Here is a 26,758-nt window from a genome sequence, read left to right as displayed (position 1 = left end):
CAGTAAGCCAAGCGAAGGATTTGCACACGGGTGAAGAATTCCCATGTAAAATAATACATTGTGGGGTAATTCGGCCGAAAATTAATCAAAGCGAAGCAAGTATGAACATGAGATGTAAATCACGAAAAAGCAGGTAAAACTAGTCACGAAACTTATCTGATCTCCGCGGGATTAAACTAAGCAACTGGCTAAGCACGGATCTACGTGACGCGGAATACGTACATAGATTAATCAAAAGTTTGTATGAACAAGTCAAAATCGAGCTTTTCGAGCGGCTGCAACAGTGAAAGACCTGAGCTGAGCTGAGCCGAGCCGCCTGTGAGAAGAGAGGCCTTCCCGGATGGTAAAACGCCAGGAGAAAGAGAAGAGAGGAGAATCCAATAGCGGGAAGCGGTGTGTGAACAGTCATGCGGCCTTCCCGAAATGGTAAAGCCAGCGACGGAATGTGAAGAGTGACGCGGCTCCCGGCTGCGGACGTTTGGAACGACTTGGAGGCGTCGTCGTCGGCTCGTCGCCGCCCTCGCTCGCTTTCTTTCTTTTCTTTTCTTCCCTCCCCTGCCTCTGCCTCTGCCTCTGCCTCTTCGTCTACTATATAAGCAGCTCCACCCTGCTGTTTCTCACACCCTCTCACCTCTTCCTCTTCAATCCCCACCCATCGTCTATCCATAGCTAACCCAACGGATCACAATTCAGCAACTTTCTGTGCTTCAATTCAGCAACTGCCTGAATCCTCCTGCTGCATCTTTCCTGTGTTGCTTGCTTGCTGATAATGATCGTGACCTCCGGCAGCTGGTACATCGTATTCGTCAGCACCTGCCCGCTGGATCCCCAGGAGCTCAAGAACTTCTACTTCTGGATCTTCCAAATCTTCAATAGATACCACCGCTCCCAAATTTGCACCTGACTACACTCGGTCCTACACTACATATACGATATATATCTATCTATCTGCTCATCTGCCTGAAATATTTACCCGGCAGCTGACACCACAATTAGTGATCGTAGCCTCTTCCTTTTCTTCTCCTTGGTTCTTTTAGCCTGCTCTTGCAAGAGATATTTGGACAGTTTGCAAGTGTAAGACATTACAATTCTGTGATATCAGTTACTCGAAGTGAGTAACGGACACCATGACTCTGCCGCCCGGGTTCCGGTTCCACCCCACCGACGACGAGCTGGTCGGCTACTACCTCAAGAGGAAGGTGGACGACCTCAAGATCGAGCTCGATGTCATCCCTGTCATTGATCTCTACAAGTCCGAGCCATGGGAATTACCAGGTGTGTATATAGTATAGGTACATACATGCGTGCCTCCATGAATCATGTCATCCATCCATGCATGCTGTGATAGTTAGCTGATAGTAGCAGTTTGTGACATGGTGGTTTGGTTGGTTCCTTGAGAGTTGAATTTTAGCAGTGTCAGCATGGTGAGCTTTTTTCCTGAACAATTTTCAGGGGTGAAAGATAAGCCCTTTGACTTACTAGCCTTTTCTAGTTTAGCCCATCTTTGCCAGAAAGAGAGAGAAGGGTGCGTTACAGATGATTTTCACTTGCGCGCTAGAGATGATTCGTTGCTAGCCAGCCAGAAAGTGAAAGGGCCATTTTTTTTTTCTCCCGGGCATCTGGCCTTTTTCTCCCTAGGCTGGTTGCAGATAAGTCCTTATGCTATCACCTTTTCAAAAGAAACATGTTCTTGAGAAATCAGAAGAGCAAAATATTTGTCATCGTTTAATTCCGTGTGTAACCGCAAAGCCAAAGCTTTTAGCATATTCGATGCAATTTTTGCATAATTATTTGGCTCATTGAACTTGGCTCCTTCGTTTTGTGTTTGCAATCATCGAACTTGGCTCAAAGCTAGGCCGTATTTGAAACACGAGAAACATATATTTAATCCTGAAATGAAATGAAATGAACTTTTGTGTTTCATATGAAATGAGATTCCTGTGTTTTTTTTAAAAAAATAATGATTGATGGGCTTGCAGAGAAGTCGTTTCTGCCGAAGCGTGATCTGGAGTGGTTCTTCTTCTGCCCGCGGGACCGCAAGTACCCCAACGGGTTGCGCACCAACCGCGCGACGTGCACGGGGTACTGGAAGGCCACGGGCAAGGACCGCCGCATCGCCTGCGACGGCGGCGTCTACGGCCTGCGCAAGACGCTCGTGTTCTACCGCGGCCGCGCCCCCGGCGGCGACCGCACCGACTGGGTCATGCACGAGTACCGCCTCTGCCAGGACCTCGCCCACGGCGCGTCCAACTTCATCGTACGCTTGTGTTCTCTCTCGGCCATCCATCCGTTCGTCGATCGTGCCATGCCGCCGGCCGGCCGGCCATTGTTGAACAGAACGCTTCTTTCCTTGCAGGGGGCTTACGCGCTGTGCCGGGTGATCAAGCGGCACGAGGCCGGGCTGCTGCAAGGCGAGCCGGCGGCCAGGGCGAAAGGAGCCAGCACCGGCGGCGCAGCTGGCGTGAGAGGCCAGATGAGCAGAGTGCCGAGCAGCTCGTCTCTCGTCAGCAGCGAGCAGCTCAGCGCGTTCACGCCAACCAGTTTCGGCTCTCCTCCTCTGGATGCGAGCAGAGGAATGTGCACGATGGCTGAATCCGGCGACACGTTCCAGGTAGAAATCAAGCCATTCCTTCTCCACGGACACAAAAACAAAAGAATAATCTATCTCTCTTTCAGTGTCATCAGTGCATGTCCTGACGAATCAGTGTTCTGCCATGATTGTGCAGAACTCCCTTGCATACGGGGTAGACGTGTGCGACGTGACGGCAACGGCCACCAATGGGCTGCCGTTGAGCCCACTGCCGCCGCCCCTGTTCGCGCCCACGCCGGTGCCCAGCCACTCGTCTCAGATGTGCGCGCCCCAGGACATCGTCTTCGTCGGCGACGACTCCCCTGCAGCAGCTTCTGCTGCTGCTGCGAGCGAGTCGCGCTCGCACGCTTTTCTCTTCGGCGGCGACATGGGGAGCGTCTCGGAGCACGAGCTCAAATGGTACGACGACCTCACGTGCGCAACAAACACATTGTCCAACACCACCGCCGCCACCGAAATTTGGAGCCCGGCGGCGAGCCCGATGCTGTGCAGGCAGGCGAGCGACGGCGTCGACGACCTGGCTGCGTTCTTCTTCTCGGAGGAAAACAGGGTGGTCTTCTGATCTCAAGGAACGGCGACCACATCACGCCTGATCTGCATGCTTCTGCAGATGTCACAAGTGTAACCGGGAAAATAAGGCTTTTCAGTAACTTGCTCTCGGAAATGGCGGTATAATTTTCAGCCACGGTGCGTGTGTCTATATATATATATATATATATGAATGTTTATATATTTTTAACTTTTATTAGCTGCTAAGATCGATTAAGATGATAGGCTATTGGAAATTGGCTGCAGGGTGATGGCCTCTTTTAGTACAGTCTTCTCTGTAGCACGTATAGTTGTGTTGTATTTCGTGTCTGTATCGTGTCACTCTACATACATACTGTGTCTGTCCTGTTCTGTGTACAACCGAGCTAGTACTCAATGAATGCTGGAGTGCTATGTAGCCTTACTAATTTCATGGCATATTCTACTATAATCTAACAAATATGAAAAAACTGAGAAAGACAGCAGTATGTGAAGTTGTAGGACCGAGTAGAAAGGGGTGAATAGACGTCTTATAATTTTTTTTAAATAGATGATCTATTTACTGTTCATCTAACGTTTTAAAAACGTATAAACGAAAGGATAAATTTTAGAGAGACAAAACGAGAAAGAAACTTCCATAGCAACATGACTCTACGGATGTAATATGAGTCATATGCTCTATTTAAGGTCATTTCATATGTTTTTGTGCACAAAAACTTAAAATTTAAATGAGAAACAAAGCAAAAAGACAGTTATCGAAAGAAACAACTATCTAAGTTGATGGTCTACAGGTAAAGAGATTCAAGACCCTCTCAAATACATGAGTATATGAACGTTTATGCATCTAGCCACAAGAAGAATTACTTCATAAAGGTGGAAAAATTGCAGCGCCAAAAGAAAAAGAAACTTGTAAAGGAACCAATAGAGAAACTAGTAGGAGGGGAATTCAAACATACACAAAAACATAAACTTCATTACTTAAAAATGTCAGTCCTATTTTAGACGGATTACAAGGATTTTTTCTCTCAAAAACTCTCTCATATAGGATAAGTACTCATCTCCATCTTCTCTAAAACTCTAGCATTAGGCACTCACATGGGTGGCAAAAGAGGCTCAAATAGTTGGTTCAAACTATTCTATAGCCCTACCTTTCTATTTATAGTCCTAGAAAACTTGCTTGTTACCAAAAAAATCCCTCTCTTGTAATACACTCATACCTATCATTAAGGGTATTTCTTGCTCCGTCCATCGAACGACCACAGTGTCTTCACAACTTAGTTTCTCCTCGACGCAAGCTTCGTGATGTTGCCACCTACTCTTCTAATCACCCTACGGTTTTGAGGCTCAACTATGAAACCCTCTGCACACTTCTCAAAGTGTAACTCTGTCGTTGAATCAGGAACCAGGGGTTCCTGAATCCTGAGGTCAGGCCAGCAATCCGTCATGTGGTGCCATCCCGCGAGGTCACCTCCGCGAGGTAAAAAAAACTAAGTCCCCGGAGAGGGCGCTCGGGGCCACAGTCAGCGGTCCCCGAGTACCCGGGTTCCCCGATGATCTGCGAAGATTAAAGTGACCAGGGAGAAAGTGCTCGGGGAGGTGAACAGTGACCCCCCGAGCACCCAAGTCCCCCGACGACCAGGAGAACCGAGTACGGGGAGAGGTGTGCCTAGGGCTGCGAGCAGTAGCCCCCCGGGCACCCGAGTACCCCGAGGACCCAACGAAGGAAGTTCCGGGAGAGAGTGGTCGGGGCTGCGAGCAGCGGCCCCCGAGCACTCGGTCCCCCGAGGATCCGTACAGTCAAGACCGGGAGAGAGTGCTCGGGCCGTGAATAGTGGCCCCCGAGCACTCGGTTCTCCGAGGACCAAGAAAGGGCGTTCTCGGGAGATAGTGCTCAGGGAGGTGAACAGTGACCCCCGAGCACTCGGTTCCCCGACGACCCAGGAAGCCCCTCCGTCAGTGGCCCCCACAGGAGTCCAGCGATGAGGTGTCAGCCAGTGAAAGGCCCGAGGCCACATTTAAGAGCGCACGTGGCCTGTCATCTCCAACTGCTCCCGCCACGCTCGGTGTCAGTTCCTGCCATATTTTAGCAGAAGGGCGTGGGGACATTTAATGCACGGGTCCCATCCCGCGCTATCCGGCGCGCCTCGGGATAGCATCGCGAGGCCCGATGTGTTCCGTCTACTGCGCTGCTGTGGCAGGCGAACAAGACTGGGCGGGCACGCCGGGCCGCTCTGCGGCTGCCCGGTGGGCCCTCTCCACGGCGCCCGTTGCCAGCGCCATCATGACGACTGAAGACCGGGCGTGGGGTGCTTTTTCAACCCCCGTCACTTCGCACAGAGGCCATGATGCTATTTCCATTATGGCGCCTTGGAACTCGTGCCCTCCCATTTGGGGCACGCTATCGCCGGCGGGTATTTAAAGCAACCGGCAGCACGGACAAGAAAAAAGGTCTGAAGTCTGAAGGGGCTGAAGAAGGTGAATTAATTGATAGGCAGCGCTCGAACTCTAAGACGAGCGCACTCAGAGCCAACATACACGCACAGATCGAAAAACACCTTCGTATGAGCATAGGAACCGAAGAACAAGGAGCCTCAGGCTGTAGGATAGACAGACATTCTTGTAACTAGCACATTCCTGAGAGACATTCTCAGGACATTTACAGCATCAACACAGGAGTAGGGTGTTACGCGCAATACGGTCTGAACCTGTCTAAAAATCCCCTATCGCATTTACTCTTTTCTGCATTAGATCATTTCTCACCACCTGCCATTGCATTCATATCCATTTATTTCTCTAGCAAACATATTCAGAATCATCCCCCGGCCGAATCTCTAAAAAGGGGTCCCTCATGATCCCTGCGATAGGAGCTAACCCTTCGACAGACTCGTCACTTGCTTACACCTGAAACAAGCGCTTTGATATCGACACGTGTACTCCATCTTGCGATCCTGATCACCAGAAAGTCTCTCCCGCTCCCGATCACTCGAGCTGCCTTGTCAGCTGCACCGACATACATTTCACTTGACGTCAACACGACATCTTCATCATCTGTTTCATGGTTTACTTGACCTACACATGTACAATTAGGATCACCCTTAACCCTGTCTGACTTTGTTGATCGTCCGGCACCAAGCACTTGCTTAGCCCCGATCATCTGCCGTCGACCGTCAAGTTGCATCCATCACCTATACATCATGAGACAAGCAAACACATTTCTCCAACTCCAACTCCAGTTAGTCCATAATCAAAATGCTCAAACCATACTCAAGCAATCCAAAACTTGACAAACCAAATCGACAACTTTTTCAATCACTCATCACATATAAACAAAGGTATATTTTAACTTCTCAATCTCCCCTTGACGAGTGTATTGACAACACCTCAAAGCACAAAGATTTTGGTTTGAAGAAAATAGACTCATCCAAGTGAAAAAAACTAAAGAAATAGCAAAAATATGTCACTTGTTATAAGAAAGATTGCATAATACATAAGAGAGATAAAGACAATCCAAAAATCTTAAAAGAGAAATAAAAACTCAAAAACACAAAATTAAATGCCCCCTTGATGAATGTATATTTTCATTTATGCAAGATTTTTCTTTGATTTGGTGCAAAATTTTCATTTCTCCCATTTTTCATTCATTTTCTTCCCCTTTGACAATGCAAATATCAAGGATAAAATATTATATAATACATGAGCATATAATCCTAATAAGCTTTCATAAGTATACCATAAAACATTTATAAAAGCTAGAAACGTCAAAAGACTATGAAAAATAGAAGATAAAGCTTACAAATACACAAAGGCTAAAAAAAAAGTAACACAAGAATATTAATATGTACAAGCTAAACCCGAAGAATTAGTTAGCGCATTTAATTTCACATAGCCGAATCATATTCAAAGCGACCACCACATAAGCATACATTCGTGTTGAGACAATACAAGCATTAAGAACTAGCCAACTTCAGTCTCAAACTAGATAAACAAGTATTCATAACAGTAGGCTTTACAAACGCTCACATATGAAATTAAGACTTAGTTAGATCAAGTGATTTAAAACAAAATTGAGCAATTAGGCATATTTATTTCATTTTTATCCTCAAGTTGCCTCTTATCCAAGCAAAGTGTCGTATGACTGGGTACAACAAACATCTTGATATTTCAATACAATCGTATTGGATCATATTTTGGCACAAGAAACTTGAATTTCAAGGTTATTCAATTTTCCGCGAATTATCAAAGTTTTACAAGATCAAATCAAGTAGTGTCTTTGCTACACAAGAAACACATGTTCTCCTAAGGTTCTACCATGAGCTAAACATTTGACAAAGACAAAAAATATAGTGCAATGTTCCCCAATCCACTGACTTGAACTAAGAAGTCTAGAGTAAGATATTCATCAAACTAGCCTTAATATAAGCATTGACTAAGATAAAGTAATTACGAATATGGTAATCAAGAATGTAGCATTTCATAATCTACATAATTCATAAAATTGCCTAATTTTAAGAAAAGCTAGCTTGCTTGAAATGTTTCATGTCAAAACATCAAGAGGAGTCTAAAATTAAAAATTTGTTCCGCACAATTACTCAACTTAGTCCAAATTCAAGTTTAGCAATCGAAAATGCTAAATACATACAAGTCAAAACTCAACTACTATGATTATTTTATATGATGCGATGCTATATAAATGCAACAAAAGTAAAATAGAGTATATACAATCCCTCATACAATACCATAGGGATAGCACGTACCATGCTCTTCCATCAAATAGGCAAATCTAGTAGCATCTAGAGGCTTAGTGAAGATGTCGGCTAGCTGTTATTAGGTATCAATGTATTTTAAGTCTATATCGCTCTTCTCATTGTGGTCTCTCAAAGTGGAATCTCACATCTATGTGTTTGGTTATAAAGTGCTGGACTAGATTATTGGTTAAGCTTATGATACTGGTGTTGTCACACAAAAGTAACATAGTCTTGAAATCTAACATAAAGTCTCTCAAGGTAGTAATTATTCACAAAATCTGTGAGCAACAGCTAGCGGTAGCTACATATTCAGCTTCAGCAGTAAACTGTGTAATACTAGACTGCTTGCGACAAGACTGACACACACGAGAAGTATCCAAAAAATAACACATACCAGAAGTACTCTTCCTATCAATTCTACACCTAGCAAAATCTGTATCGAAAAAACCTCAAAGCCCTACATCTCTTTTTATAGACCTAGAAAACTTGACCCTTAAGTTTTCTAACTTGTTATCGAAATATTCCCTTATTTTAGTACACTTATACCTACCATCGAGGGTATTTTGGTTCATTTCTTACTCCGTCCATCGAACTCCCGTGGCACATTCACGACTTAGCTTTATTTCGATGCAAGCTTCATAATGATGCTACACACTCCTCCAATCCTCTCACGATTTTGAGGCACAACCATGAAACCCTCTGCACGCTTCTTAAAGTGTGACTCGCCACTTGCTTATACATTAAGCAAGCGTTCTGTTGTCGACACGTGTACTCCGTCTTGCGAACCTAACCGCTGGTAAGTTTCTCCCGCTCCCGATCCCTTGAGCCATCTTGTCATTTACACTGGCATCCCTTTTACTTAACTTTGTCAGCACATCATCTTCATCATCTATTTCATGCTTTGCTTGACCTCCACGTTTATAGCTAGTATCATCCTTGACTTCGTCTGACCTTCTTGATCGTCCGGCACCAAGCACTTGTTTAGCCCTGACCACCCACCATCGATCGACAAGTTGCATTCATCACCTTCATACCATGAGACAAACAAACATATTTCTCCAACTCCAACTCTAGTTAATCTATAATCAAAATGCTCAACTAAGCTCAAATAGTTCAAAACTCAACAAACCAAAATTGACAACCTTACTAATTACTCATCATATATAAATCAAGACACATTTTAATTTAGTTTCTCAGAAGTTATTGCATGCAGTAGTGAAAAAAAGAACTAAAACACAAGATAAATATATCATCTGCTGGAAACTAGCAGAAATACGGTTTGCCAGTTTTTGTAGCCGTTGAAAAGGAATGACTTAGGAATGTTTGGTTTTTGTCTCAATAGGCCAAGCCAAAATTTGATCCGAGGTTAAATTAGGTTAGTGCTAAATTTTAATCGTCAAAATGATATTTGGTTTGAGTCCAAATCAAAATTTAGCCATCCAAAATTTTGGTGGACGATTTGGCCACCCGAGATTTGCTAAAACGCTATAGAAAAATTTTCGCCGGCCAATTTTTTTTAAGATATAATCAAATTTTAACCTCAAAATTAAACGGAGTACAAATTTTCAAGATACAACTAAAATTTAATTTGACTTCCTTTGATCCATAACCAAACAACCCCTTAGCAATGAAGGTCCAAAAGTGCCAACTGACCATCCACTTCACGAAAAACAACCTACATAAATAGCTGCAAGAATTCTTGTGACATAAGTAAGCGAAACTGCATCATCACATGCAAAAGTGCCATGCCGACCGGCCACGAAAGGAAGGAAAAGGCGAGAGGCATACCGCATACGTGCATGCAGGAATATCAAGGGAAAGTGCGCTGTCATTCACTCATTCCAATCCGAGAAGAATCTGACGGCCAAAAGGAGAGGACGGCCGTCAGCTACTTAATTTCGACAGATTTCAATCGAGGGAAAGGGAGCCGCGGCCTGATATTATTGTCCTCTGCAGTCTGCATAGTCTATGGTATCACCTATAGGGATCCTTTGAAATTTCTAACGTGTTGGAACATATAAATCCTCAGAGCATTAGAGCGCAACATTTTTTATTTTCAATTTTGTCGTCTAGTAGATGGTTGATAAGTTTAAAATACTATTAAAATTTAAAATATTATTAAAATAGTTATGTGAAAATCTGGAAAGCAAATTTAGGATAGAGAACACTATAATTTAGCGTTCTAATTTTTTTAACTTCAATAATTACTTGTATAATGATAAAAAAGACAAATTAATAGGTCATGTTTTTGTCTAATTTTTTGGAGAGCTAGATGATAGCATCCTCTACACCATAATTATTTTTTTAGAAAATTTTCATACTATTTTGGTAGTGTTTTAAATTTTGAGAGCATTGAAATGTAGTATTTTTATAATTTTTAAACATGTCATCTGTTGGAAGGGTGATATGTTCTTGTCGCCCACTAAACAGATGATAATATTATATATTTGCAAATTTTGAAAACAAAAACATATATTTACAAATTTTGAAAATAAAAAATATATAAATAAAGCATGACGATTGTGGTGTATTGGTTTAGCAGAGCTGCAAATCGAATGGACCGGCGATGCGGGGGTTGAGCGGGGGCAGACGACACCGTGGACGGCCCGAGGTCGGTAGCGGCAACACGAGGGAGGCGTGTCAAGAGGATCGAGATTTCGAGAGAGAGCAATGGAGGGAGATAAAGAGGAAGAAGGGGGAGAGAGATACAGTTGGAGGACCGGACTGCAAAGTCTTGCGATTCAACTTTTCTGGAAGGGCCCGATGTCGCATAGAGCTGATCCGACTGCCAGTATTCTTCAGCGGATAGATCTGACGGTTCACGCTCTATGGATGACGTGGCTCGACCATTTTGCAAAAACGCCATGGTGTTTGGTATATTAAGATGGATGGGCCTGGAAGCTAAGCCTAGCACATGGGCCGATCGTCGAGCCCATGATGTTGGAGTGGCCTGCCGTCACAAGGACGCGGGCCCATTCGACGGCTCCTTGCTGGGTCCCACCACCCACGCTCCCGCCTCGTCGTCTCCCATGGCCGCAGCGGCGGCGGCGGCCTTGTCGCGCCGCCTGGGCGCGGCCGTGCGCGGGCTCTCCGGAGCGTGGCACGGGCGCCACATGGCCGCGGCCGGCCGCGCCATCCGCACCCGCCTCCCCCTCGTCGACCTCGTCCTCGAGGTCCGCGACGCCCGCGTACGGAGCCTTCCCCCACTCCCCATTTGCTACTACTGCTCTCCCAATCGAAACACCAGTAGTAGAATCCATGGGCTTGTGAACTCTCCGCGCAGATACCGGCCTCCTCGGCGTTCGAGCCTCTCCGCAGCCGCCCCCTGGAACCCGACAGCCGCCGGGTCGTCGTGCTCAACAAGGCCGACCTGGCAGATCCGTCCGAAACCGAGGTAATCAAGTCCGAGCCCTGCGCTGCACATTGGGAAAGCTTGCGACCAGTTCTGATATGCAAGAGTTGGTGGTGTTGGTGATGATCCAGAAGTGGTTGGCGTACATGAAGCAAAGGAGCTGCCCTTGCATCGCGGTTAATTCGCACAACAGGGAAAGCATCAAGGAGGTAGGCAGTGCTGTTTCTAGTTCACCTTGTTCATGGGAGTAATAGAAGCAATTGGATTGGTGATTTCGTTTTTTTTTTTTTTTTTTTTTGGCTACCCGAGATATTCTTGTCTGATTGAGACCATTTTTTTTTTAACTGCAATGTAGCTGTTGAGTGTTGTGCGGTCGAGGATCAGAGAGATCAAGTTTGGCGAGAGCGATTGCACGGGAACCGTCCTCCTGGTCGGGATTCCTAATGTTGGGAAGTCGGCCATTGTTAACGCGATGCATCGAATTGGGAGGATTGGGGCAGCAGGTGATTCAGATTATTTGTTGCTTCTCTGTTTGTATTGCATTTGCGTTGGTTGGGTTCTGAATGTTATATCCCCATGATTGTTGTCTGTCTAGAGAAGGGAAAGCTCAAGCATGCGATTGTGAGCAGCCATCCTGGAGAAACCAGAGATATCAGTGGATACAAGGTAATTTGATTCACATCGTGTGTTATGTCTAAGATGCATGAAACGAATATGCATCTTCTCTGGAGCGCATGGTAATAGTAATACTATTACAAGTTGATAAAATTGCTGTGGTACTGTTTACTTCAACCAAAAGTCCAATTTATTACGAAAAGGACAATTGAAACTGAGAGTTATTATTGCAGAAATAGCAGCAGCGCTTGTGTTTTCTGCTTCCAATGTGCGTTGGAAACCGCTAGTTCAACGTGTTTTGGCTCAGAAAATGCCTATCTGACAGTCATATGACATTTACATCTTACAAGGCTTATCGGTCTGCAGGTTGCTAGTCATCCAAATATATATGTGTTAGACACTCCTGGTGTTCTGTCGCCTAGATTTGTAAATGATGATTCTGGTTACAGACTAGCTTTGACGGGTAATAATTACTTTGAAGTTTATGGCTTCATTTTTAAATATATTATATTATTATTTTCTGATCTATGCCCACTTCTTTGCAGGAGCGATCAGGGACTCCTTGTTAGAGGAGTATGTTATCGCTCAATTTCTTCTTGCAATTGTAAACTCAAGGGAGGAATATAGGAAGTGGGAGAACTTGAATCAAGTGGGGGATAGCTTTTCTTGTGGCAATGCAATTACCTCCAGGAGCCACAACAAGGAAAGGCAATATGCTTCAGATCATACCCAGGTGAGTGCGGCAAAGAGTTTAGGTTGCAGCCACAACAAGGAAAGGCAATGCACTATAAGTTGCAGCCTAGTTTAATTTGTGTGCAATTTCCCGCTGCTGATACAAGAAAATTGTCATATTTCTCGTATCTGGATTTTCCGAGAGAAAGAAATGTGTAATTCTTTGATATCAAAAGTATGCATTGCTAACTGCTTTGTTGCATTTGTGCAGGACTTTATCGTGAAGGCTGTACGCCAAGTGCTTTTTGAGACTATATCATCTTTTAAGGGGGATCTAGGAAAGGAGGATGAGTTCAGAAGATTGCTAGACTGCCAATTTGTATCATTGCAGGAGGCTTTCAGGGTTTCCACTGAGTCAAGTGAGGATATGCATAAACCTGTTGCTTTGAAACTACTCAATCTCTATCGGACTGGAAGGCTTGGCCATTATACCTTAGACCATGTTCCAGATGTTAGGCAGGAAGTTGCTGCATAGTTATGCATTGCCTAATGCATGTCAAAGAAGGATATGTTTAAACTAAAAAAAGGCAATGCTTACGGAATTTAGAAAAACAGATTGCGTACTATATGTGGCAAATCTGACACTATCCAATAAATAGCTTGAGCGATTTTTTTGGACTGGGACAAGCTTGTCACACCTAAATGCTGCTGTCCAGCAAGAAGAATCTTTGCAGAAGCAATACAGCGATCTTCCTCCTAAATCATTCCGTGTGATCGAACTTGATGACATTTTAGGCTAAGTTGTTTTAGGACTTATGGTTGATGGAGCTGTAAACTCGTGTGTACTAGCCGGATGGTTTTTTTTTCCTTCTAATCCAAGTGATTAGTTCCCGGGATGTATGAGCTTTGTACATTTCGACATTATGTACAATTAGTTTTCTATAAACTCATGAAAAGAAAGAAAAAGGAAGTTGTCTATATTAATCTTTGTATTTCTAATATTTATGAGATGTCTTTATTTGTCTATAGTAATCTTTGCCTGAATTTGTGAATCTTTTCACACAGCTCTCTTGCATTTGCGTACCCAACGACCATGCGTATCTTGGCCTTGTTTGCTGAAACTTGCTAAGAAAAAAAGGCTCGGTCTAGTCAGGACTGGCTAAAGGCAGCATAGATGTGGACTTTCAAGGAACACCAAACATCCTAAACAAACGCATTTTTGTTCCGATAAGTGTAACAGCTGAGTTCGATCATAGTTATTAAAATCTGAATCAGGAAAAACTAAAAGAAAGAAAGAGGTTTGTCAGGAAATCTGTGTATATGAACTATGAAACATTGGTACCTCCAACCAATGAAATGCACAAACATTACCTGACTTAACCTCCCTCAGATTTGTCCATTCTTGAGCGCAGTATTGGAGACAGTTCTTATCTACTGGTATTGTTGTCATTGAGGTTGTATCATCGCCGGCTAATGTGAGCTCCAGGTGTTGCTTCTTATTAACTGTTCACTTCTTCTATGTACATTCCAAGTGGATGTAATCTGTATAGTTTTGAGGCAGAACGGAACTGACGCCTTGTTCTCTGACCTGCTATCCTGTTCTTGTATCAGACAAAGGGACGAAAAATGCTTAGTATGGCAAAACAAACTCCAAGCTGGTTAGTTCACATAGAGTCGAGGAAGACACAGGTGCATATGCAGAATACATACCACTTTATGTAGTCTTATTCTAGAGTAAAAAAAACTTTATGTAGTCTTATTATAGAGAAGATATTTTGTGCTGTCTTGAGTGCGAATTCTTGTCCATCTTGTCTCGTACCAGGTAGGCTGATTCCCCGGCGGCCCAATTAGTTGTACTCGGCGTCCGCAGGCCGGAGTATCTTACACTGAAAGCCCAAGGTTACCTTCGGGCTGCGGCAGCTCCAGAAAGCTGAATTTTTTATTTATACTAGTTCAATGCACAAACGTTACAACGGAAGCACAATATTTACAGCAAATAATATAGGTTACTGGGTGTTCTCATCCTTGCTACCCCCGTGGTGCCCGCCGATGTGGATCTTCTTGTACGGCAGCTGTCGGTGTATTAGGAACCAGGGGTCCCTGAGTCCCAAGACCGGACCGGTCGTCCGCCACATGTCACCATTCCGCGGGGTCCACCCTGCAGGAGAAGAAGAAACTAAGTCCCGGGGGAAAGTGCTCGGGGTCGTAGCCTCTAGGTTCCCGAGCACCCCGGTTCCCCGATGATCCGCAGAGTCCAAATACCGGGAAGGAAGTGCTCATCCAAGTGCTCGGGAGAGAGTGCTCGGGGCTGCATGTGGCAGCTCCCGAGGACTTGGTTCCCCGAAGGTCTCATCCAAGTGCTCGGGAGAGAGTGCTCGGGGCTGCACGTGGCAGCCCCCGAGGACTCGGTTCCCCGAAGGTCTCACCCAAGTGCTCGGGAGAGAGTGCTCGGGGCTGCACGTGGCAGCCCCCGAGGACTCAGTTCCCCGAAGATCTCACCCAAGTACTCGGGAGAGGGTGCTCGGGGCTGCACGTGGCAGCCCCCGAGGAGTCGGTTCCCCGAAGGTTCGCGCAAGATCGTCCGACGACTCGAAGGGTCCCATCGTCGGGGTGTCAGCCAGTCAAGGGCCCAATGCCGCATTTAATAGGCACGCGCGGCCTGACATCCTGACATTCTCAGCTGCCCACGCCCCAGTGTCAGACCCTGCCATGCACTGGCAGGGGGGCGTGGGTCCATTAAATGCACGGGTCCCGTCCCGTTTCATCTGGATGCCTCGGGATAACGTTGCCAGGATCCAAGCGCTCCGCCTGCCACCCTGCCCTGGCAGAAGAACAAGACAGGGTGGGCGCACCGGGCACCTCTGAGGCTGCCCGGTGGGCCCCCTTAATGGCGCCGCAGGGCATCCACAGTGGCGGGTGGTCGGATGCGCGCCGCATTTTTCCACCGCCCCTGTTACTTCGCCAAAACGGAATAATGACGCCTTTCTCCGTGGCACCTTGGCACTCGCATCCCCTCTTTCCCATTCAGGATATGTCGAGGTCGGCGCGCCTATAAAAGGAAAGAATGGAGAACACGTAAAAGGGTGAAGAAAAAAAAGAAAGAGGACGCAGACGCTCGAACCAGCTCAAGCCAAGCTAGAACACGAGAGCCTCAAGCTCTCTATAAGTGGCTCTCTCTTGTAACCAGATACATCCTTGAAGAATTCCCTTCAAGAATAGATATAGCACTCATACAGGAGTAGGGTGTTACGCCTCCGCGCGGCCTGAACCTGTCTAAACCCCGGGGCACCCATCTTTCTCGCATTAGGGCGATCATCTTCCACCAGCCACTGCATTTATTTCCGTTCTCACTTATTTCCCAGACAAGATTATCCAGGATCATCCCCCCGACCGAATATCTAAAAAGGGGTCTCTCGGGATCCCTGCGACAGGAGTTCACCCTCCGACAGCAGCCCAAAGGCGAGCGTAGTGATGACCCAGGCGATGAGGGGGGATGCAGCGTTGGTGGGCCAAGGAGATGGGGGTACAGGCCGAACGGTGAAGAAAATCGAGTATTTATTGAGTGGTATGAGGTGGATAATTTCTGCAAAATTTAAGACTAGTTTGCAGGACGTGGAGGCAGACCGTGTGAAGGTAGCAATACGTGCCTTTTAAGTAGCAGAGATAATTTTCATTTTCAAAAATAGCAGAAATATGCACCGGCGCAATCACCCCTGAACTGGGTGATTTATTGAAGTCATAAAAATATCATGTTATAATGCTCTCAAACCTTCCCAGCATCATCTAAATAGTCATAAATAATTCTTAAAAAGTATGCTAATTTATAGTATGCTACCATCTAGATCTTCGTAATGACCTATAAGATCAGAAAAAAGAAACAGCGATCAAATTATCCATGAAACAGAGCTTCAGATTTAATAATTTTTTTTAGAACTGGATGGAGCCGGCCCCTACAGGTTATATATAAATAGCTATGAAAAAGCAAAAAAAAAAAGGTACAAAAGAGATAAAGGGAGATTAAGGGGAAGGAAGAAAAAGAAAAACCAAAAAATTACAGCGAGGAGACTATCCATTGAAGAATAAACTCTATGAATTCTTAGAGTCGGTTATTTCTTACTTAGAAATTCATGTAGCTGAAGCTGTGAATAGATTGAGTGTGTTTGGATGAGCTATTTTATTTTTATTTTAGTCTAAAAATAGAGACTTAAACTATTTTATCTTAATCTATAAACACAAGATTTACCGTGAAGCTTGGACTTAGAGCTCTATCAAACAGAGTATTAGATAGTGTTTTAAAGATTTGAAAGCTTATGTTAATTTTAAAAATGGACACATATTTCTGCTATTTTAAAAAATAAAAAAATATAAATAAAAAAGTCCAGTGTAAGAAGGGGAAAGCTCACGGCCCGGATGCCCCGTTGGTTTTGGTACGTTGGCCAATCGTAGGAAGGCATCGCGCGATGTTTTCTAACTTTGCCTCGTTCGCACAAGAAAGCCAGTACCAACATTAGCGCAGGTTGATTTCTCTGCTATAATCGCTTTGATTTCTCTGCGCAACTTTGACTAAGCCAAGATTAAACAAGGCGTGAATAGTACTTTTCTAATCCAGTGGGCAATTGTAGCCTGTTTCCACATCCACACAACAGATAACTATTCATTAAGATGAATTTAATTACGCAATGAATCAAAAAGGGGATGTAGCTCAAATGGTAGAGCGCTCGCTTTGCATGCGAGAGGCACGGGGTTCGATCCCCCGCATCTCCATCCATCCTTTTTTTTCCTTTCCTTTTCCTTTTCTGCTCATGCCCCATCACACTTTTGTTGCTCTTCTTGTTCCATTGTAAAATCTTCTCCTTTTGAAACTTTTGTTTCTCTTCTTGTTCCATTATAAAATCTTCTCCTTCTGTACTGGCTTTTTTGTCATTTCCCAGAATAAGAACAAGGCGCGATCAGTAATGTAATTTACAAGACAATTTGGATGAATAAACCTACCATATCCTATCCTCGTGGAATTTTCTCCTCGGATAGTGAGTGCCATCTGCTATGATCGCTTGACTGCTACTAGTCCTCGGATACCAATACTCTGTCTGTCTGTCTGACGAGGACGTCGACTGCAACCAAGAGAATTCTTCTTGCACGTGTCATCTGTCTCTCTGACCCAGCACGCTGGTTACTTACTACAGTGTATAAACAAAAGCGAAGAAAGCAAGAGAAGGCGCCGTGGACGAAGGCGCCAGCATGCATGCAGAGCTTCCTCTTGTATATACGTCTGTGTGCCTCTTCGGCATTAGCAAACATGAATGCATTAGGCCACTCATAATACTGGTTTTTTAAGACATTAATTAGTGTCTATTTAAAACAAAATGGTGATGTGACGAGTAATTTAAATATAAGAGAAAACAGGGGCGGACCTTCTTAGTAAGAAAAGCTACGGCGGCCGCCCCACCTACTGATCGGTAACTCAATGATGGGTGAATACTGTTTAGCAACCAGCGCCGGCAATGACTAAGATCGAGGTGAAGTTCACCCTACCTAAATTCATGAGCATGGTTCGCCACTGAGAGAAAATAAGTTTGTTTTTTATGAAAAAACTAACTATTTAAGTAATCATAGACGATTGTGAGATAACAAATTATCATGTGAGCTATAAAAAAGTAACAACACATACGTGCATTAGAAGCTTATTTTTTAACATCGATTTTTTACCCTACTCTCCTCTTAGACATCACATAACAAATAAGGCATTGAGAGTGACCTTAGAAGTTTATTTATTAATAGCAAATTTTACTCTGTCGGTCTCTCTTTAAAATATCATTTAAGAAATAAGTAAGATATTGAGAGTGGCCCTCGAAATCAATGTTCAAAAATATGTATGAGAGACTGAATTAATGTCATAAATGATAAATAAAAAAGTACGGAGAAGCAGCAAGAATCTAGTTACTCCATTAGAGAGCTAGCTGACAACTGGGAGTAAATCGTTAAATCAATTACAGTAAGTAAAAGTGGCAGTAACAAACAAATCTTTGTGATAGTAAAGGTAAATCAATCACGCTAGCAGTTGGCGGCGAAAGATCGGACACAGCAGAGGCCACAGCGCGGTGAAATCCGGTCACGTCGTTCCAGATCCTACCGGACACATCCCGGTGCGCTGACAGCTGGGTCCGCCCCCCCCCCCCCCCCCCCAATTTTCCTCGCGACCACCTCGCATTTATTGCAAATCCCAACCCCACACTCCCATCGATTCGCAATTACACCCTTCCATTTCCATTTTTTATTTATACACACTCCCAGCGCCGAACCTTTATTACCAGCCCGCTCGACCTCCCCCCCCCCCCCGGCTCTCTCTCTCGCTGCGAGTGCGAAGCGTGTGGCGTACGCGGCTGGTGGTGGCGGGGATGTCGCCGGCGGCGGGGATGTCGTCGGCGGCGGCGGAGGCTGTGGAAGAGCTCACGAGGCTCTACCGGGAGCTGCCTCCGCGGCCGGCCGTGGAGGAGGTGGAGGCGGCGGCCGCGGTGCTGGCCTCGGCGGACGCGGAGGAGGAGGCGCGCCTCGCCGAGATCGCAAGGGGGGATGCGGCGGCGCGGGCGCGGGCAGGGGAGGAGGGGGTGCCCGCCGAGCTCCTCGCCGTGCTGGGGGAAGCCAGGCGCAACGCCGTGCGGCTCCGCGCGCTGCAGCAGCGGAAGGAAGCCGCGCACGTGGTCGAGCTCGAGAGGTGGTTCAAGGTGTTCGACGGCCTCATCCAGAGGGCCTCGCGGGTGGTGTCCTCCGGTGAAGGAGGCGGTAGCGGCGAAGGCGGGGGTGATGGTATGGTCGTCAACGAGGTCGTGGAGGTGGAGGCGGCGGTGGCCGCGGCGGCCGTGGAGATTGACCGTGGAAGCAAGGGTGGATTGGGCTTGGAAGCCAAGGCTGTCTCCTCGCTGCGTCGTGCTGGTTCTGCAGGTATTACGCCTTCTCAATTCATTTCATTTTTTCCGCAAATTTGGGTGAATTTCCTCTTTGCGGGTATTATGCATTTTCATTTCGTTCTATTTCCCTCAAATTGAGGTCGATTTCCTCTCGAGAAAAATTATTTAGGTTAATTGTTAGCAACCCGAAACCCTAAGTTTATGGTCGTGTCGATTGTTCGAATGGTGTGCTCACCGTTGACATGTCTAGTTTTTTTCTATGAATAGGTTCTGTGAATTTTGCTAGTTACCCAAGTATATTTGGGCCTGCATATTTTGGTGTTCATAATTCCGTTATGCTAGATTGGTTCCTTAAGGAAAACTCGACGAGAACCTAATAGATGAATCAATGTAACAACCAGTCCACTAAATATGTTGCTGTTGATTTTTTCCCACGATTAGGGTAACATATTATTTCCTTCCATGGCAGTTTGTTAAATGGCCTCTTCATAGGATGCCATGATACTAGTGGTTTAGTTGTAATTATTACACATCCCCTGTCAGTAGTTCATTACCAATAGTAATTGGAAATATGAGGCATGGGCTGTGCGATTTATTATGCTAGACAGTTTTGTTAAGGAAATTTCTAGTAGAACCAAACAGTTCAATCAATGTAACAGCCAGCCCACTAAATTATTTGCTGTGTTTTTTTCTAGAGCTATTTGTTTGCAAATGATCTATTCATATCATGCCATGGTACTAGTAGTTCAGCTACAATAATAATTATGCTTTCCTTCTCAGTAGTTCACCACTAGCAGAAATTTGAAATATGATGCCATGTTATCTGTCATGATTCTCTGTGTGCTAGTTGTATTCATTCTGGGTTCTCTAGTTCTTATATATAGGGAAAGTTCTTATATATAGGGAATATCTCCACTGACCCTTTTTCACTTTTTGGTTATATAATTCTACAGTAAGCTGTCATACCATAAATGACATTTCACCGGTTTTTTTCTGACGGTAGTTCTAAGGAATCTTTCTTTTTTCACCGATCTTAAACTTCGCACTATAATTGTGTGGTATGTCAAATGCAGATTGTCTGGTGAGTGGGGACCATCCCTTATTGGTCCGCACTGGACCCGCTATTAGGAAGTGTATTCTTGGCTGCTTGTACCAATTTCACCCACTGTTACAAAGTGTATTCTTGGCTGATTGTACCAATGTTCCGCTGTTTGCTGCTAAATCTGATGGTGTCAATTCACTTATTTTGAATAGATAGGAGATGGTGTGATTTATCTTACCGTGGTATGAATGATGAACAATTAGTCACTTGATTTTATCGACATTTGAGGTGCTTTCTAGTTTAGGCCTAGCCATACTTAGATGAGACCAACCTGTTTTTAACAGTAACATTAATATGATTGATGTTTTGGACTTCAGTATTTGTATTATCCTAAAGTTTAACATGTCAACTTACAGCAGGTAGTGGCACGGAAAAGTTGAGCCTTATCCAAGTGGCAAGCCTTATAGAGTCATCAGCGAAGAAAGGGACTACAGAGCTCAATCTCCGAGGAAAACTGGTAGACCAAATCGAGTGGCTCCCTGTCTCACTTGGGAAGTTACAAGATGCTACTGAGCTTGATCTATCTGAGAATAGGATCATGGCACTCCCATCAACAATCGGTAGCCTTAGATACTTGACGAAGCTCGACCTCCACTCAAACCAGCTGATCAATCTGCCTGATACGTTTGGGGAACTCTCCAGCTTAATTGATCTTGACTTGCATTCAAACCAGCTTAAGTCTCTTCCTACATCATTTGGAAATCTCACGAGCCTGGCAAATCTTGACCTGAGCTCGAATCTGTTGAAGGTCCTTCCTGATTGCTTAGGAAAGTTGACAAACTTGAGAAGGTTAATTGTTGAGATGAACGAGCTTGAGGAGCTACCCTATACTATTGGATCTTGCACTTCTCTTTTGGAGCTTAGATTAGATTTCAATCAGCTAAAAGCCCTTCCAGAAGCTCTTGGGAAGTTGGAAAATCTGGAAATCCTCACATTACACTACAACAAAATCAAAGGCCTTCCTACAACAATTGGACAGCTTACCAAACTCAGAGAGCTGGATGTCAGTTTCAATGAAGTTGAAGCGATCCCTGAGAACATTTGCTTTGCAGCCAGCCTTGTGAAGTTGAATGTCAGCAGGAACTTTGCTGACTTAAGAGCACTACCAAAATCAATAGGGGAACTTGAGATGCTAGAGGAGCTGGACATTAGTAGTAACCAGATAAGAGTACTGCCAGATTCATTCAGGTTTCTTCGGAAGCTTCGTGTATTTCACGCCGATGAAACTCCACTGGAAGTACCACCAAGAGAAGTTGTGAAATTAGGGGCTCAGGTATGCATTCCATGTTGTTCTGCTATATTTAAACTTTTGTCCTTCATTGGCTGAATGATGTTTCTTCTGTATGTCAGGAGGTGGTTACATACATGAATAGTATGGTTGCTGCAAGAGGAGCAAGCCACAAGAAAACAGATGGAAAGAGCTTCTGGGCCTGGCTTCGCTCACTGTTTGGCTGCTGCAAAAAGGACCAAGAAGTGGAATCGGTTCCAGCTTAGCTGAAGCATTTTATCCGTATTTATTGTTATGAATTGTTTACGGTGTTGGTATCGATCCATTTCTCAGGTTAGCGATGAAATGAGATATGGATAATTACTAGTTGCTCTTCTTGTTGATTTTATTTTGGTCCTTATGTTTGTTATAATTGTGTAGCCTTCTTGTATATAAGGTTTATTTCTTGTTCAGCAAGAGCTACTAAGATATGTCTGTGTATAACTTCACCTGTATGATACAATAGTGTCACCTTCTATTAAATAAACATGATGTCCAAAATTTCTGTTAAATCTGTCAAACTGGTGTCAAGGCATGCTGTTTGACTTCATATTAGGATCACTGTTCTTTCACTTTCATATTTATGCTGTTGCTCCTTCACTGTCTTTGATGCGGCATGTGACGATGAAGATGTGTGTGTGTACTTGATTCTGATTCTATACATAGCTGTTATCCTAATGTGCCAAACACGAAGCACCAAATGTCTTCATCCTTCTGCAATGTGTGCTTGATGGTAATACATGACTTGATTTTTTTATTCACTAATACCATTGTTATAGAGTTAGTTCCTTGCATAATTTGCCCTTTGAAATCATTTTCTCTTGGTCCCTTCCCTGTAGGTCAAATCTATCTTGGGTGACTGATTGATTGTTATGTTGTTCCTGAAATAGCTGGAACTCTGGAAGATTGAAAGATTCAAAGAAGGTAAAATAATTTGAACTGTGAGTGAATAATTCAGGTTTGTTGCCGTGCTCATCTTTGCACATTATCTTAGTTGGTTCGTGTTCTTGTCTTTGCATTATTTCAGTCACATAAATTGTGTGGTGTTAGGAAACATGTTTTTCTTCTTCTTATTGCTGAGTATGCATAACAGATGATTACTTCTATGACTGTTACTTGAGACGTTTTCTTCATTGGGATGCCTTTGGATCACGAATTCTGAATGTTAAATGTCAATACATGGCTTGTGCAATATATCTCCTTGAGTACATCGTGACTACTGTATTTGTTCTTCTAGGATTCAAGATTGATGGCTCCATCTGCGCTTCTGATACTTATCTAGAGATAAAGTGCATTATGTATAATAGCTTTGTGTTGAGAGTCAGATATAGGGTCACATCAGCACTAGAAGAAGTCAGTGCTGTACCTGATGAAAGCGTCACCTGATGCTTGTTTGAAAATGTCAACTGCCAATTAAAATCACGTTCTTCGTGGTATGACGTAGTTGAAATGCTTAGCTAAGTTGCCTTGCTACTCATGGTCTTTGCAGTAGGACTACTCATGATTCCTTTTTTTTTTTTTTCTTGCCTCATTTCCTCTGGCCGGGCGCTGGTAGCCGTGTTGCTGCGAACGTAGTGCGTTTCATTAGGGGCCGTATTTGTTTTCCTTTCCGTGGGATCGTAGTTGGCGCAAGTAGGGGCCTAGAGCACTTCTCTAGAGACAAAATTCGGACTAGGATGTGGGATTTAGATGGTTCAATGATCGGCCTTTTGCGATATCATTGCATGGACGTGAATGAGCAGAAAGTAGGATATGTTGAGCCCATTGCGAATTTATGCAAACGGGCCTCAGTGGGCTCTAACTACCATATGGTACGCAAGTAGGGAATTTTCTTTATTTTTATTTTTTAATATTTAAAAAATGCACGCTCATTTTAAAATATTGCACATATAGATTACCGTTGTCCGTTGAAAGAGCGATACCTTTTAAAACAAATAAAGGTGTCGCCTAAATAAAAAAACATTGCGTTCCATTGCTCTCAAAATTCAAAACAATATCAAAATTATTATAAAAAATTCTAAAAATAAGTATGTTGTAGAGGGTTCTATAATCTATCTCAAAAAAAATTCAACTCAAACAATCACCTGTATAATGAGGGAAAAAAAGACAAATTTCAAAGACAATCACCTGTACAATAAGTATCCCCAACTATATATATATATATATTTTGGATTTTTTCATAACTATTTTGATTTTGTTTTGAATTTTAAGAGCAATAGAATGCAGAGTTTTTTTATTTTGTAAAGGTGTCGTCCGTTGACACTTTTATTTTTTTAAAGTTATCATCCATCTAACAGGTGACGGTAACCTATATATACAATATTTTAAAACGAGCATGTATTTTTGTAAATATTAAAATATAAAAATAAAGAAATATGTCAGTCCCAGTAATTCTGCAATTGGGCAGTAAATGCGCCTCACGCGCCAACAGAACTAAGATATGGGCCAACAATATTGAAACATGAGTAACAGATGTGCCTAAAGGAGCCAATAAAGTAACATGGGCCGGATCTGAAGAATTCTAAAAGAGGCCTCGCACGGGCCAACTACATAAGCTTAAGGAGTTTTTTTTTTTTTTATATTTTTTCGAGTTTAAATTTAAATAAATAGATTCCCGGCGAAAAGATTTACAAAAGTAGTCGCCCACCGCCCTCTCAGAGGGCGGGTACGGGTGCTAACCGCCCCCTGAAAGGGCGGTAGGCCTTGCCGCCCGGGCCCCACAGCTAACCGCCCCCTCAGGGGGCGGGTAGAGGTCCTTACCGCCCCCTGAGAGGGCGGTAAGGGCGCCTCCCCCCCGCCGGCCCCCTGCGCGCTGAGTCTATATAAACCCCGAAAATTGGAGAAAGAACCAGAAAATTCGGAAAAAAAGAAAAATTGAGAAGAGAGAGGAGAAGAGAGGAGAGGAGAGGGGAGGAAGAGAGATCGGCGAAGCCCTGCTGCATTTGGGCTGCGGATTTGGAAAAAAATTTCAGGTCAATCTTTTTATCCTTTTTATTGTTGTTAATTAGTGTAGTAGTAGTATATGACATAGATTTTAGATAGTTAGATCTAGGGTTTAGAAAATTGTAAAATTTAGTTAGAAAATTAGTACATTATTTTCAATTTGTTACGTGTAGTATATTATTTGTAGTATATTATTTTCAGTATGTTGTTTGTAGTATATAGTTTATAGTATATTACTTGTACATGCAGACGTATGAGTCAACAGTAGATGATAATTTGCGAACCTAGGGTAGCATTTAAAAACTATTTTATTCGATAATCAGAAATATAGTTTGTTGCCTTAACATGTGTTATGTTTGCGGGTGTTTTCAGGAATGAGAGATAAATTAATTTTTCAGATATATTATGGTGAGGGTGAAATTATGTACGGTCCCAACGGTGTAGATCTCTCTGGATTTCGCCATGTTATGAAGGGGCTTAGTAAGGCTAATGAGAGGACTATTGTGGGGGTGTGCAAATGGCTCATGCGGTTTTTCCAATTGGATCCGCAGCAATATGAGCTGAAGTTGAAAGGTGTTCTGAGCCGTGCTAGTCATGGATACTTTGGTGAGCTTGTTCCCATCGAAGCCACATCAATTTGGAGGCAATATGTAGATATATGCTGTGAACGTGGCATGCCGCTTATTTTATTAGCTGCGGCGTACCTAAAAGATCAAAATGAGGTGAACTCTGAAGAAGCAGTAGCAGGACCAAGTGAGGCAGTGGAAGATGAGTCAGAGGCGGCTAATTTAGGGTCCAGAGAGGAGGTTGGTGATGTTCCAGACCTGGAGCCGATGGGTGTAGCTGATGAAGGGGAGCACATCCCTAGCATCATTGAAGATATGGATTTGGAGGATGAAGAGTTGGAGGAAGGCCTTGCCGATGGGGATTCTTCTGATGAGGAGGGTAATGCTGCAGTTCCTGCGGAGTGGCGGGATCAAGAATTTTCGAAGTTGGTGGTTAGCGAGGCTGACCAGACACCGTGGCCATACCATGAGAATGAGGTGTCACAGGGTGCTATGTACCCTACAAAAGAGGCAGTTATTGATGCTGTGAAATTCTGGTCGTTGTCTCTTCGTAGGCAATTCAAGGTTGTTAAATCAAGTAAAAGAGAGTACGCTGTGAAGTGCTTGGTTCCTGAGTGCCCTTGGCGGGTGCACGTATTTAGAGGGAAATGGGCAAACTACTGGCAATGCTCAATAGTTAAGGAACATAATTGTCATATTGAGGAAATAGAGTTCGCCCATCGGAACCTGTCTTCTGCTTTCATTGCAAATGTTATGTACGGAGAGATTGTGGACAACCTAAGGTATGAGCCACGACCAATAATCCGTGCTATTGAGCAAAGGTTCCAGTACACAATAAATTATGCGAAGGCATGGAGGGCGAAACAAAAGGCTATTGAGATTATGTTCGGTACATATGAAGATTCGTATCACAATCTACCTCGTCAATTAGCCACAATTTGTGCAAGAAATCCAGGCAGCTACTATGATATCAAGCATTACCCCTCTACTGATGTGGAGTACAACGGAAAAAGAGTGTTGCAGCGTGCTTTCTTTGCATTCGGTGCAACTATCAAAGTATTTAGATATTGCCGACCCATCATATGCCTAGATGGAACATTCCTAACTGGGAAGTACAAAGGGCAGATATTGTCTGTAATAGGGGTCGACGGTAACAACCAAGTGCTGCCACTAGGGTTTGCGTTCGTGGAGAGTGAGAATGGGGACAACTGGTATTGGTTCCTAGAGCAGGTGAAGCATGCAATTGTTCTTGACCGACCAGCTGTGTGTCTCATTCATGATAGACATGCAGGATTGTTGCAGGCTTTGCTGGATATGCAACACGGTAGCGTGCGACGGGGTGTACCAGTACAGTGACCAGATTTCAAAAGCAGGTGGTGCATGCACCATATGGGTGCGAACTTCTACAGACAGTTTAAAAACAAAGAGTTAATGAAGCTCTTCAAGAAGTTGTGCAGTCAGAACCAACAACGT

At 44.0% G+C, this 26,758-nt stretch overlaps 3 protein-coding genes and 1 non-coding gene across 6 annotated transcripts; all 4 read left to right on the top strand.

Moving 5' to 3' along the window:
• Window positions 1–632: 632 nt before the first annotated feature.
• Window positions 633–3,551, top strand: LOC133902950 (NAC domain-containing protein 71-like). Its single transcript, XM_062344278.1, has 4 exons — window positions 633–1,275; window positions 1,980–2,257; window positions 2,357–2,611; window positions 2,727–3,551. The coding sequence occupies exons 1-4, from the start codon at window positions 1,128–1,130 to the stop codon at window positions 3,150–3,152; spliced, it is 1,107 nt and encodes a 368-aa protein (XP_062200262.1). The 5' UTR covers window positions 633–1,127; the 3' UTR covers window positions 3,153–3,551.
• Window positions 3,552–10,826: 7,275 nt separating this feature from the next.
• On the top strand, window positions 10,827–13,507 carry LOC133904143 (DAR GTPase 2, mitochondrial-like). The gene is made up of 8 exons (XM_062345650.1): window positions 10,827–11,051; window positions 11,147–11,257; window positions 11,347–11,424; window positions 11,571–11,718; window positions 11,811–11,881; window positions 12,197–12,293; window positions 12,376–12,563; window positions 12,774–13,507. Exons 1-8 carry the CDS (start codon window positions 10,893–10,895, stop codon window positions 13,035–13,037), a joined length of 1,116 nt encoding a protein of 371 aa, XP_062201634.1. The 5' UTR covers window positions 10,827–10,892; the 3' UTR covers window positions 13,038–13,507.
• Window positions 13,508–17,193: 3,686 nt separating this feature from the next.
• Window positions 17,194–17,266, top strand: TRNAA-UGC (transfer RNA alanine (anticodon UGC)). The gene has a single exon. It is a non-coding gene; the product is annotated as a tRNA-Ala (tRNA).
• A 1,566-nt stretch (window positions 17,267–18,832) lies between these two features.
• LOC133903392 (plant intracellular Ras-group-related LRR protein 5-like) lies at window positions 18,833–22,700 on the top strand. 3 transcript variants are annotated; one of them, XR_009907246.1, is made up of 4 exons: window positions 18,833–19,441; window positions 20,866–21,782; window positions 21,860–22,070; window positions 22,616–22,700. XR_009907246.1 is itself a non-coding variant. In XM_062344753.1 (3 exons), exons 1-3 carry the CDS (start codon window positions 18,898–18,900, stop codon window positions 22,001–22,003), a joined length of 1,602 nt encoding a protein of 533 aa, XP_062200737.1. In that variant the 5' UTR covers window positions 18,833–18,897; the 3' UTR covers window positions 22,004–22,288. The 3 variants fall into 3 exon arrangements, 2 of the variants coding, with proteins under 2 accessions (XP_062200737.1, XP_062200735.1); XM_062344753.1 differs by lacking the exon at window positions 22,616–22,700 and having other exon boundaries at window positions 20,869–21,782; window positions 21,860–22,288; XM_062344751.1 differs by lacking the exon at window positions 22,616–22,700 and having other exon boundaries at window positions 21,860–22,288.
• Window positions 22,701–26,758: the final 4,058 nt, after the last annotated feature.

Source organism: Phragmites australis, chromosome 21 (assembly GCF_958298935.1).
Source record: "Phragmites australis chromosome 21, lpPhrAust1.1, whole genome shotgun sequence".
Lineage (NCBI taxonomy): Eukaryota > Viridiplantae > Streptophyta > Magnoliopsida > Poales > Poaceae > Phragmites > Phragmites australis.
This window is presented reverse-complemented; position numbering and strand designations above follow the sequence as displayed.